Genomic DNA, 13818 nt, shown 5'->3' with positions numbered 1-13818 from the left:
GAGCAGATTATGCACTAAATGAGCCACAACTTATTGGAAAACTCCATTATTATATACAGCATTGCCGCAAATAAAGAATGGAGAAGTAGATAGATACAGAGGATTGAAAGAGCATCCACACGAGAAGAAATTCCAACCTCTGGTGGTATTATGCTTCTTTCAAGTCATGCCTCTGTCAAGCATCTCATTGTACTGCAGCAGCGAGACTTGGCGTTGCAGCTTCATCTGCTCGTAGAACTTCGCTATGAAGTCCTCAGCCTTCGAGTCAATCTCTTCTTCTTCTTCATCATCTTCATGGACTGCTCCACGTTTCGATCTATCATCATCATAATCGTGACCACCTTCATCATGATCGGTTACGTCCTCTTCTTCCATTTCATTCTGAAAGTAGCTACAGCTCTTCGGATTGCCTGTCTTATAGAAGACACTGCTGTCATCATCATCATTGTCGTCAAATTTGGTGGGCGGCTGGATGCATGGGAAGCGAGGCCGGCGTAGCTTGAAGCGGAATGTGGGGGTCTCATCGAATGACAGCTCTCGCTCGCCATGGTGGAGCTCTCCATAGGGGTGGTCACCGGCTCCAAGTCTCTTGAGATGACTCGCAATGAAGTGGAGATCGGCCATTAGCCGCCGCTTCAAGGAACCACCTTTCCTTGCCCACAACAAGGCCATGCGAAGCAAGTTCCATGCTCGGCTTGTCAATGTTGCTTTCTTCTTCGCCATGGTAGATGAAGATGATTGCTTCTTAGCACCAGCAGCAAGTAGTTGTAAGAAGAGCAGCGATGTTGATGAGAAAAAGAGAGAACTGAGAACTTGTTTGGAAATGCTGGGCTTTGAAGGAAGGTGGTGGGGGGAGAGCACTTGGTTTGGGTGGATGGGTGGGGGGTCTGGCTTTTATGTGGAGAATCTTGAGACGCGCTCGCTTGGGATGATGAGCTGGTTTCCGTTGAGATGACTCGATTAAAAACTGTGGACTTGGGATAAAATATTACGAGTTTGGCAGGTGGAAATGGATCCCAGGATCGTACACGGTTTTGAGTAGGAGAGGGCAAGCTTTTTTTTGGAAAAATGCCCTTCGACATGCAAGAAAATAACAAGAACGTAAACAAAGAACAATTACTATTAATTGGTGCTTTTATCACTGCTCTTTCTCTTCATTCGCAAGTTCTATTGATAATATCCTGTCTCTCTCTTTTTCATCTACAATAAAATTATTTCTTGTTTTATGCATCATTTCTGTATTTTTTTTGTACCTTTACGTCCATTCTATGCTCGATTATTCAAAAAAAAATTCAATCAATAATAACTTGATAGCCGGTCTCTTCATTAATTAGACTATAACTTCTAGTCCCGACTAAAGTTTCAATTTTTTTTTTAATTCTTGGTTCCTAGTGGCTGTACACACTTAATCTTTAATACATACAGAGCTACAACTAATTATGTACATGTAGATATAAGCATGTACATATGCGAGTAAACTATAATTGTGTGTAAGAACTAATATCAATATGTCTGATACAAGCGTAAGTATCTGCAAATTCTATATAAGCATGTTCAGCATTAAAAATAAAATAATAGTGATCAAGAAATCGTATGTTATGGTCTGATCAAAAAAAAGAAGGGATGTTGAGTTTTCTAAAAATTAACCATACGTACAACTTATCGACTAAGCTGGGTATTTTGGGAAATGAGGCTAGCCGCACTCATAGAATGTCACACTCCATTCAAAACTCACAGGATTCTTTTTTTTATTTTGCTTTTACACTACGAAACGAGTACCCTGTGGAAATCTCTCTCTCTCTTAGAAAGTGTAGAGGAAGGATCCTAATAAGGTCTTTAGGAGCAGTAAATAGCTTGCTGGAATTATAGCAAAGCTGGTTTGTTTGATGGGATGGAGAACGCGCAAGGTTGGACTCCACAACCGCGTGGAGATGGCCGTATGACTCTGTCTCTCCCTAGATGGCGACAGCTGGACACCTGTTTGTCGAGTAGTAGTGAGGGCCCCACATCTTGTTTATGGCTGTGCTTGGCTGGTTCCAGTGGTGGGTCCCGAGACTGCTTCTGTCACGATCATGTGAAAGGAATACAATGCGACACTTATACGGCAAAGGATATGGATTTTGTGGATAAATATATACCATATAAATCATCCCATCTTCCAGCTAAGGGTAAAATTTTTTTGCAATTTGTTTGGCTAGATCCGGAAAACATCAAATACATGATGGGAATTTCTATTATTGGGCTCGATAGCGGTAGATACGGACTGAATACTAATATATATATATATATATATATATATATATATATATATATATATATATATATATATATATATATATATATATATATATATATATATATATAAGTCAGTCAAATAAAAAAATATACTTATATTTATTTTAAATGCTTATGGATGTAAATCGAGAGCACGTTGTTGTAACCATGTATTTTCTAAAAAAATTTATAAGTTTATATAAAATTAAATAGAGTTACAAATAAAGATAGATATTTCAATACTGATTAGGTAGTTTTTTATTCATATCTATATTTATTTTTTTAACAGATACGAATACATATATGAATATTACTCGGATGTTCCAATTTTAACTATATATGAATAGATTTAGATAGAAAATTAGGTCTAAATGAATATCTTTCGGTCTACGCTATGTGATTGATCCAAACTAACCCTGACATGATGTATTTATTAGTTACAGAGTTTCTACCAACTTTGCATGACTCAAATTATGCCAAGCTAGCTCCCGGTGTCAAATTCAACTCTTAACAAATTTCTTTTTTATGAATCAAATTCAACTATAAACAAACTCAATCTTGTTGGATTTCATTTGAATCGCACTAAATCATAGCTAATCGAATGTCCATGCTCAAACGTGCTCGTGGGCTAACTTGTGCCACCTATAATAACCTGTGTTGGAACAGCACAAGTTTCCAAAACACCACCTCCTCGCCCCCCTAAAAGGGACTACCACCACAGGGTTATGGCCTCATTTGTGTTAATGGAACCTGCAATTGCTAGTTCAAGGAGAAATCTCTCATAGTGAGTAGATCCCACTCTAGAAGGCACAAAACAGCGAACCCAATTGATGGTTTCGATTGTATTCATGGTATGCCATATTGGTATAAACAAAATAGTACAAAACATACCATATCATATTGGTTCGGTACGGATGGCATACCAATGCTCGCTATACCAAAAAAATTTTATACCATATTATACTAATACTCCTAATGTTGCACCGATACGAAGTCTGATACGGAGATGGTGAATTTTGATTGCACTCATTAATTTGGTTGCCAAAACCCTCTCCGTCAGTCATGCATCCTTCCCCTTCTGTTAGCTTGTTTGCCACTTCACTTCTATCATCCTAGTTGGTCTCATTCACGGCAGAAAAGTGTCATGGGTGGAAGCCATGAAGCTTTTCCAGCTCACCCATCTCCGGAGTGCAAGCCAAGCAAAAGTTCCGTAAAGAACAAAGAAGTCATGATCCTAACAATAACAAAAAAAAGTGAATCCTCATCACCATTGCATGCAGCTTCGCCCTTGCTTTTGTTGCTCCTTTGCCAGAATAGCTTTCTTCCATTATAGATGGCTGGAATCCTACGTGAGAGAACACCACCCACGTCACACACTGTTTCAGTTATACCACAGCAAGAATGACAAGAGAGAGGGGAGCTTGTGTTGTAGCAGAAGCAATAAGCTTCTTCCCATTTGATGCACACAAAAGGTCTTCTATAACACATAACATGAGAAGATTAGTTGGTCGAGCTTGCAGAGATTGTTGCGTTCAAAATATATAGATGATCAAGTATTAATTTGCCAATTCAGTATTAATGAGCCCATGGATTTACTTTCGGTATGCACTCGGTGTAAACTAATTCACACATTGATAGTATAAACTCTCACCAGCTCCAACACAAATGAATATTTCAATCTTGTTGATGTAGATGAATACTATAGATACCGTAGATAACTTTATATGGATGAGAAAATCCTCCAAGTTCTTCAAGCGACACCACTGTATAGAAAATAAACAGAGCCTCTAGGTTGCAAAATTAAGAAATTTGGAGGAGAAAGGACATCAATCCTTCTGGATATTCCAATTACAAGACCATTTTGTTTCCCATTTTGTAATTTCTTGATTTCCAGATTTCAGCCATCCGCTTATGTTTCCCATTTGACCTGTCATCCAAACCCATAGCATGGAGCGGCAGGAAATACATCCCACAATACAATGATACACACCCGGTGCAACGGGCTTTCAAACATACAAAGAAGAAAGGTCAACTGATAACAGAGAACTAAAGATTTGTCGAAGTTGAAGCATTCACAGCATTTATCCACTTAAGCTTGTCATTTTTTGAGGCAGTCCAAAACCAAACGCAAATATGTATCCTTTAACACAAAAATACAATAGCATCCATGCTCGCAGTTAACGTAACCACATTTCCATCTAGAAGTTTAACTCTTTGTAGCTTAATGTACCATCCCTCGCCCTACTCATTTGCCGGACCTACAAGAACACCCTGAGCAGAACCTTCTTTACGGTTACCGTCATCGTTAGCCTCGGTGTCTGCTTTCCTGATCTTGATCTTATGCTTCAACTCAAACTCCGCGATCTCTTTTTTCTTCTTCTCCAATGCCTCGTTAAGGCGAGCAATGACCTCTTCAAGGCCTGCCTTGTTGCGCTGCACTGCAGGCAGGACCTCCTTAATCGTCCTCTCTACCAGCACACCACCAACCATCCGATAGCAGCGCCTAGAGGGATCGAGTGGCTGTATTGCACCAATTACAAGGGAATGCTCGCTGACTTCCATCTCTAATTCTGTGATCTTTGAGTAGAACTGGCTCATCTCAGAGCGCATGGTCGCATACATATTTGCAATTGCTTGCTCATTCACCGGTTCCCTGATATCACCACTAGCTTTGCTCGCCATGGTTCCTGAAAATGCGAAGAATCCGATAAGATAAATGCAAATATAAAGCAGCAAAAATCTGTCAAATTATTGCCAACATTTTGTCATTTTGTCTCTCATCAAGCATTCTCGAATTTCTGTTTACAGCAAATAATGGATGAATTAAATTGCTTCTGCACTTCTTCCAGGTCTTGCAGTTCACCATGGACATATACCATTGGAGAATCATTTCCATCACATGTTATTCAAGCATTGATCAGAGATCCAACACACTGTGCTATTGATTCAACAAAGGCGGACTTATAAAACCAAATACAACCCCCAACCAAGAGTTGAAGTACCAATTCATTCCGGTTCATGCCAGATATATGGTAGCATATAGGGAGGGAATCAGTACTCAGTATGCCCCTCAGTATTTTACTGTACATAGTTGGTGTCGCTGTCCCTTTTGTTGTGCCAACACCAAATACTAGTTGGTGTCCCTTTTACTGTACATAGTTGGTGTCCGTCATCTGCCGAGGATTGCATCCGATCACTGTTCCTTACTGGTTAGTACTGATGCAGTTGTCTCTTTTCGCTCCCCTTTTAGATTTGAGAAGTTTTGGACATGTTATCCACGGTCTTGGGAGATTGTCAGGGCGGCATGGGGCGTACCGGTGAGAGGGGATGCTATGTATCGTGTGTCTCGCCTATTGGAGCTGACGAAGAGAAGGTTGAGAAGGTGGAACCGTGAGGAGGTGGGGAATATCTTTAGGAGGATTGAGGAGGCTGAGGAGGCCATTGTCAAGCTACAGGCTCAGGAGGCCGGGGAGGGAGGTTTGGCAGAGGAGGAGATGGGGGAGCTTAGGTCTCTTCTAGCCATGCATGATTCCCTCTTGAGACAGCAGGAGATTTTGTGGAGACAGAAATCGAGGGTACAGTGGATCCAGGAGGGGGACCGGAATACCAGATTTTTCCACCAGGCGGCAGTGATTAGGAGGCATCGGAACAGGATTAGGGCGATCAGGGATGAGGATGGGCAGCTAGTGGAGGACCCAGATATGATTCGTAGGGTGTTGGAGGGTTTTTTCAGAGCCAGATGGTCTGAGCAGACGGGCCCCGCGGCTTCAGAGGGTCTTGTGCCACCACTGATACGGGTGGCGGAGGAGGATACAACAGCGCTGATTAGGCCGGTATCGGCGAGGGAGATTCAGGAGGTGATGTGGTCCCTTGAGGGGGACAAGGCACCCGGCCCGGACGGCTTTCCACCATTTTTCTTTCGGAGGTACTGGATGATTGTGGGACAGACTGTGACAGCAGCCATACAGCAGTATTTCAGTACAGCCGTGATGTCTACAGATTGGCAGAGGACCCTAGTCACCCTCATACCGAAGCGACAGGACGCTTCTGAGCCGAGTCACTTTCGCCCGATTAGTCTGTGTACTACCTTGTACAAGGTGACGGCGAAGCTACTAGCTTTGAGATTGAGAGACATTCTACCGAGACTGATTAGCCCGGAGCAGGGGGCTTTTGTGGGAGGGCGGAGTATTACAGATAATGTCCTTATTGCTCAGGAATTTATGTTTGATCTTGGTAGGGCCTCGAGTAGGAGGAGCTTGATGGGGATCAAGCTTGATATGGAGAGAGCATATGATAGGATGAGATGGGATTTTGTGCAGCAGTCCTTGCAGGGATTTGGTTTTCCGGAGGCATGGATCAGATGGGTTATGGGGTGCATCAGGGGCCCCTCTTTTGCTATCTTGGTAAATGGATCGCCTTCACGGTATTTTGAGTCTTCGGGGGGATTGCGTCAGGGATGCCCCCTCTCTCCATTGCTGTTTATTATATGCGCAGATGCACTTTCCCGGGCGCTTCGGCATGCAGTGATCTCCCAGGAGTTGGAGGTTTATAGGCCGGTGGCGGAGGCCACACCGATTTCGCATTTGCTCTTTGCCGATGATTGCCTCTTGTTAGCTCGGGCGACTAGGCAGGCTGCACTGATTATTTGGAGGATTTTCCGAGATTATTGTTCTATGTCTGGTCAACGGGTTAATTTATCTAAGTCAGCAATCATCTTCAGCCCGAAGACCAAACTGAGTGTGAAGACCTCTATTGTGGAGAGTCTGGGAGTGGGTGAGCAGGAGGGCACGATGAGGTATTTGGGAGTACCGATCTCCGGTCAGCGCCTACGCAGTGGCGATTGCACTTCCCTCGAGCTCAGCATCAGACACAGGTTGGAGGGCTGGCAGATACACTCACTATCCATGATGGGCAGGATTACTCTGGTACGGTCAGTTCTTTCCTCTATCCCTGTCTACCTACTATCTAATTCCCTTACTCCGGTAGCGACAGTGAGGAAAATTGAGTAGATCTATAGGAACTTTATTTGGGGGAGGAACAGTGGCAGGGGGGGTATCCCTCTTATGGCATGGGAGGTTGTATGTCAGCCAACGAGATATGGTGGTTTGGGGGTGCAGTCCTTAGTGGCGAGACGGGAGGTCCTAGCGGCACGGCATGCTGCTAGATTTGTGCTGGAGCCTAGTGGCATGTGGTCTTCACTGATGAGGGCCAAGTATGGCGTCCTAGTGCCTGGGACCCATGCTGGGCGTCGCCATTCACCAGTTTGGAGAGAGATTTGTGCTAGGGCAGGGTTGGTGCTTCCCGCGATTAGATGGGCCATTGGAGATGGACGGTCCATTGATGTGTTGGAGGATTGCTGGGTGACGGAGCAGCCTATTAGCAGATTACCAGTTATGGTGCATACGTCGAGGTTAGCCGGCCTCAGGGTCAGAGATCTGATGGAGCCAGAGGGTGATCGCTGGAGGATGGAGTTGATCAGAGAGACTTTTGGGGAGCAGTTGGCAGAGATGATCCTGGCCCTACATATCCCTGCCCGAGAGGAGTTGGACAGACTAGTCTGGATGCCGTCAGGGCGATCTCAGGTGAGGGCCAGGGATATTCACTCTTTTATGAGCCGAGAGCCAGCCCGACAGATAGAGGGAGGATGGATTTGGAGGATGCGGGTTCACCCGCGGGTGGCGCTCTTCATCTGGAAGGTGGCATGGGGCTGCTTACCGACCAGGAGCTTGTTAGTGAGGCGGGGCATGAGGATTACTCAGTGTTGTGAGGAGTGCACGGAGACCGAGGAGACGATTGATCACGCTCTTTTGCAGTGTCCCAGAGCTAGGGAGATTTGGCGTCTGTCACCATTCGTATTACCCCACTCAGTCGAGTCGACACAGGATCTGATTCATTGGCTGAGGGTTTCCATGAGGAGGCCTAGCACTGTTGAGGCCGGCATTTGCTAGGTATATTTGGTCTATTCTATTTGGTTGGATAGAAATGCTGGCATCTTTGAGGGTAGGCGATTACCCCCACGGAGGGTGGTGGACAGAGCCATGCTTTATGCCAGGGAGGTGACTACAGCTGCCATTAGCTTCACTTCTGAGATAGCCAGGGACATCTGGGGTACTTTTTCAGCTGTCACAGCGCCCAGGTTTGCCCTTGTTTCTTGGGTACCCCCACCCCTTGGTTATCTAAAAGTGAATTTTGATGGTAGTATGTCGGTGGACGGGATGTCAGGAGGAGCTGACTTTGTTATCAGAGACTATCTGGGTAGGCTCATTGCTGCTGGTGGGTGCCGTACGCCGGGATTTACCGCAGTTGGGGCAGAGTTGCGGGCAGCATAGGAGGGCATAGCATATGCGAGGCGGGTACTTCATGCTGAGCATATATGTCTTGAGGGGGGATTCCTCTGTGGTGATCGACTGGATACGAGGAGTGGATAGATATGGTGATGGTCATCCCCTCATTCGTGAGATTCGGCGATTGGCTCAGGAGCTGAGCGACTTCCAGGCCTCACATGTCTTTCGGGAGGCGAACAGTGTGGCAGACTGGGTTGCCTCTTTTGTTGCCCGGCACTCTGGGGAGGTCCTATGGACATCTGTAGGAGATATTCCTCCCATCTTTTACTCTTTGCTTTCCTTTGATTTGGCTGGATGTACTCAAGTTAGAGTTATATGAAATGCCGTTTCTACCAAAAAAAAAAAACAAAAAAACAAAAAAAAAAATACTATACCATGTGTTGGTACAGTATGGTATGCACAAGAACCATGCTATACTGATTGCAAACCAGCATGGAACCCACTACTACTCCTTTGACCCTTGCTCCTGATCAAATTTTATATTCTCAAGAATGAATTGGAGGAAGCACAAGGTGGGCCCAAATTTGCAGGCCACCTAGTAACACATAAAAATCAATTTTTTCGAGCACATGCCATTTTTATTTGCTAAAGAACCATATAATTATCACTTATTCATGCTTCCAATACGTAAAATGACATGTAGGAATCAAGGGAAAATGGTAAGTTCCAGAATAGGTGCATCAGCTATGCATTAAACTCTTCCTTGCTATACAACTTTCCTTGCGACTCATTCCCATTGTCTTGTACAGTACCACTGTGCACCATAAATAGAACTTTCTAATGCGAGGCAGAATGTACTGAACATGGGCTCACTTTGTTCTATAATATTGCATAATAAAAGGTATGTTTTGATAAAGTTGCCTATACACTTGATACCTACTAGAACCCAAATATTTGACAAAATCCTTCTTTTTGTAATTATATTTTCCAAAAGAGTTCATTGCTTTGACTTGTTAACATCCATGTCTTTTGAACTATGTCATATTAAACTTAACCGCACATCTTCTAAAGGACGCATAATGTATGATATTTACAAAAATTAGACATGTTTACATGCATCATGTTTACTATGGACTGACATTAGCAAGATATGAGATACTTAAGACTGACATAGCATTTCTACCAATTACTTTGGCATCCATCACCATCCAAACCCATAGTATAAAATCATGAGTACCAATCAAAGCTCTTCTGGATTTAGCTCCCATCCTTGATATGACACTTCCTTGCAAGGACATTTTTCATCATAAAGTATTTTCAAGATTGAACAATCACAAAAAATGAAGACTCAGGAAAGATTGGGTTTTCAAAGAGCAAAAGATGATCCCGAAGATCATAAACAAACATTTACAGCTCGAAACTTCAATACCAAAAGATAAATATCAAAGCTGACAAAAGTTTCATCACTAAAAGTTGATGGATCAAGACAATCAGCGGTAGATGGTTGGGAAACTAATTGACGCATAAAACATCTTTTAAAACCACAGCAGCCAACATGTCTTAAGCTACAAATATAATACTGTTGATGACAGAAAGAAAGGAGATTCCTTCATTCCTTGTGGACTCCAATTATGCACCACATCTACCTTCCCAAATTACAATTTAAGAGCATGAAAACAACAGCAGCAAAAGGAAAAGAAAAATCGAATTGACAGACAAAGAGTGATGCCAGTCAATGCACTAGCCTAGCACATAGACAATTCCTGACTCGGTCAATATATATTGAAAATTTTCACTCAAATTAACTTCAAAGTTCTTTTAGGCTATGACTTCCAAGCTTGCAACATATAGCTTCAAAGCCAAAATTAATGATACTAGAATAATACAAGAGCAATTCATCTCCACTGGGCTTCCAAATAAGAACATTGTTTGAACAAAAGGGTATATTTCTATGACAAGATCCCTGCCACGCTACCCATTCCATGTAGACAACATCACATGGAAAGAAAAACGCATGTGACAGATGGCTTCTTCCTTAGCTATGCAAACTCCGCACATACTGCAGCCATTTGCCCCTCTCACCTTTTTTGACAGCAAAATGAATCAAAATGCTGTACTTGCACAATTGCTGCCAATATCCTTGGACCTTTTAGGGGCAACCCCTCCCCCATATCACACATGGAAAAGGTAACTAAGAACCAAATTCAGCAAAGGGAGTTTGGTTCTCTACTTTCAAATCATTGTCTAGGTTCTCTACTTAATCCGAGGATTAATATAAACCTTATAGCGACTCCAAGCACTAAACAAGATCAAACTTTTCTACATCCTTGAGGATCTGCCTCAGCAAAGATGTTCAATAAACAGTCTTAGTAGATATATTCATGCAATTGGCAACTATGGCAAAACTATCACCAATAATCTACACAGCAAGTGAAGCCACTTTGATGAGACTGAATCAAAACTTTATGCCAAATTGCAGTGTAAGTTCATTACGCAAAATGGATTGTCAATTGTCAAGTTCATTTGGTCCAAAGTACGATACATAAGACCACAATTGAATCAAAGTAACCTGTTCTGGCTCCAAGTTTGATAAAAAATTGACTCGACCCAGTCCAGACTGAAATCATTTGAAATATTTTTAGGTCCAATTATTAAAAAAGGTGCAGCCTAATGCAAAACTACCCCAACCTGAACAAGTACATTTTTTCTCAGACCACCACAGAATGCCTTAAGCATAATTAGTAATGTTGATTTTTTGATAAAATCAGCATGCTAGCTTTGATTTTAGTGAGACAATGTGAACATGTTTAGATAAGCATTATAGAAGATACAAGTGTTGCATGTCATTGATATGCGTTCACTTCTGTTAACAGAATTTGAATGTGCCATATCTAACTATTTTATGTAATTAATCAGTTAGATATGTTTTTTAGCTTAACTTCCATATGTTATGAACTAATTCCAACAGAAGTGAGTTGTTCATAATGCCTACAATTTATGGTTGTTTCCTTGCATGCAAAACATTGATACATTTAACCAACCCAATCCAGACACGTCCTTATGAATTGGGTTTGGGTTTATATTAGAATGAACTTGATCCGAGAAACGCAACTAAACGCAACTAAACCCAACCCTCATATGGAGACTACATCAGAAACGAGTTCTGCGACCAATATAATATGAGTCAATCCAAAATCATGCAAAAACCCATTTTAAGCAGGCATGCTTGCAGCCCAACTGCACTTGATCCAACTTGCTAACAAGTTGCCACTGATTAACCCATATCAGTTAATGGCTTGAAATCACTGACCTGCATCCGTCCAACTACAAAAGGAATAATAACACAGATAGCTTGAGGTTCTAAAGATCAACTAACAACCTTATATTTGAACATTTTTGACAAAACCAATCCCTAAAGCTTGTGACTCAAGGGAGTATCAATATCAGTAAGGTAAACCGGATGCCAAATTCTATATGTTGGAAGCTGATCTGCCCATGAAGCTCAATATACTCTTTGAGCAGAATGCTAAGTCTCATGACTCAATCACAGAAGTAGGTCCTTCAAATGTCAATGGAAAATCGAAATTTTCAAGTGAAAGATAACAGGTCGAGAAGGAAAACTAAAATAAACAAAGATAAGAATAGTGTAATTATCTCAAACATGGCATCCGGTCCCTCTATCACCAACCATCCTAATACTATAATTCCTTTTCTGCGGCAAGATCGGTATTACCGAACCGAAAAATCAAGCACAAGAATCTAATTTTACTCCCACTACATCACTGAATCAAACGCTAGATCCTTATAACAGGTTCACAGAATAAACATGGAAAGTTCCAAATTTGAATTAAAATGGCTTAGAGATCAGAAATCTAAATCAGATAAACAAACATTATATTCTCCAAACTATCGATAATTGTATAAATGAATTAACATTTTTTTAAAACCTAGGGAAAAAAAATCTCGAGTAAGATTCGAAACTGACCAGGAATCCGGGGCAAAAAGCGTAGCTTTTGGATGGTTAAGAAACCCTAGAATAAACTACAAGCCTAGGGATCTGAGATAGAAGCGGGGATGAGAAGCCCAGTTGGAACAGATTAACGAAGTTGGAGTAGAAGGAAGAAGAAGAAGAAGAAGAAGAAGAAGAAGAAGAAGAAGAAGGGGGGAAAGGTCAACCTTGTAACAAGGGAGAGACCGCGGACGGCGTTCGGGCAGCGCGGTCGGACGCCGGGACGGTCCTACGGTGGTAGGCGGCGGTGAACGGGCGGCGCCGGAGCGGAGGGAAGAGGAGAAGGGGAGGTTGGGATTTGGGAGCAGAGAGCCGACCGCTCGGCTTGCCTTGGATGGGAAAAGTATTAAAATATGCAAGCTTCAAGAGTCGTGCAACCCGGGATAAGACGAGGTGGTTTTAGTAAATTTCCAGCCGGCTCCAAAATTGCTAAATCCAACCTCACACAACTTGCTCGTATTTGATCAAATTCAGCTCAATTTGATTACGCAAAATAATAAGATAGTATTTAAAATAATTATATAATTACAAAATAAAAGCTCTATCATAATTTTCTTAAAATTCAATTTACAAACTTATGTGATGCTTAAGTATACCATAATTTTTTTTTTTTTGAATCTTTGATGTTTCATGACAAACTTCATCCCCAAACATCTCCTTCATAATAATAGATTGCATGGGATATCATGCCTCCAATTAGATTAAAACATGGCGAGTGATGAAGGGGGGTGGGAGTGGGCCTTGGCATTCTAAGCTGGAGAGAGAGGGAGGGTGACAAAGTGATGCTTTCTTTATGTTGCAAATTTCCTAGAAACCTTCTCAATATTAAGAGTTGCGATGCCAACTTAAATTTAAGACATACTGGATCTAGTTAGGCTTGAGTTACCTAAGTTGCCCAATAACTATTATGATTCTCCAAGTTGATTATAAGTTGAGTTATATTTATGAAACTTGATAAATCTATTTTCATTTTTGATTGGCCTGTTGTTCCTATTCCCTATAAAGAAATTATAGTCCCCTAACAAAAAAGAAAAAAATTGCAATTAAAAATAAAAGCAAAACCAACAAAATATTTAATTTTTTTCATTTATTTTTCGCTATCATGATCCAAATCATTTGATTCAAAAGAATAAGAGAAATATTTTTTATGAATTTTTATAGTTATGGCCTCATCACGTCTGGATCATAGGGCTTTATGAGATAAAAAGGAGTATTTGTTCGATACCTAGCATCCAATCAATCCATGAAAGA

The 13818-nt window shown here is 41.8% G+C and overlaps 2 protein-coding genes across 2 annotated transcripts; both read right to left on the bottom strand.

Moving 5' to 3' along the window:
* Positions 1-18: 18 nt before the first annotated feature.
* On the bottom strand, positions 19-877 carry LOC120112744 (uncharacterized). The gene has a single exon (XM_039132515.3). The coding sequence runs from the start codon at positions 721-723 to the stop codon at positions 160-162; it is 564 nt and encodes a 187-aa protein (XP_038988443.3). The 5' UTR covers positions 724-877; the 3' UTR covers positions 19-159.
* Positions 878-4327: 3450 nt separating this feature from the next.
* LOC120104710 (prefoldin subunit 2-like) lies at positions 4328-12937 on the bottom strand. Its single transcript, XM_039116314.3, has 2 exons — positions 12735-12937; positions 4328-4961 (listed from the first exon to the last, which is right to left on the bottom strand). The coding sequence occupies exon 2, from the start codon at positions 4954-4956 to the stop codon at positions 4516-4518; it is 441 nt and encodes a 146-aa protein (XP_038972242.3). The 5' UTR covers positions 4957-4961; positions 12735-12937; the 3' UTR covers positions 4328-4515.
* Positions 12938-13818: the final 881 nt, after the last annotated feature.

This window comes from Phoenix dactylifera, chromosome 14 (genome assembly GCF_051530095.1).
Source record: "Phoenix dactylifera cultivar Ajwa chromosome 14, Ajwa_hap1_PhDact_Kaust_v1.1, whole genome shotgun sequence".
NCBI lineage: Eukaryota > Viridiplantae > Streptophyta > Magnoliopsida > Arecales > Arecaceae > Phoenix > Phoenix dactylifera.
The sequence above is the reverse complement of the archived record's forward strand: the minus strand, read 5'-3'. Positions and strand labels throughout refer to the sequence as shown.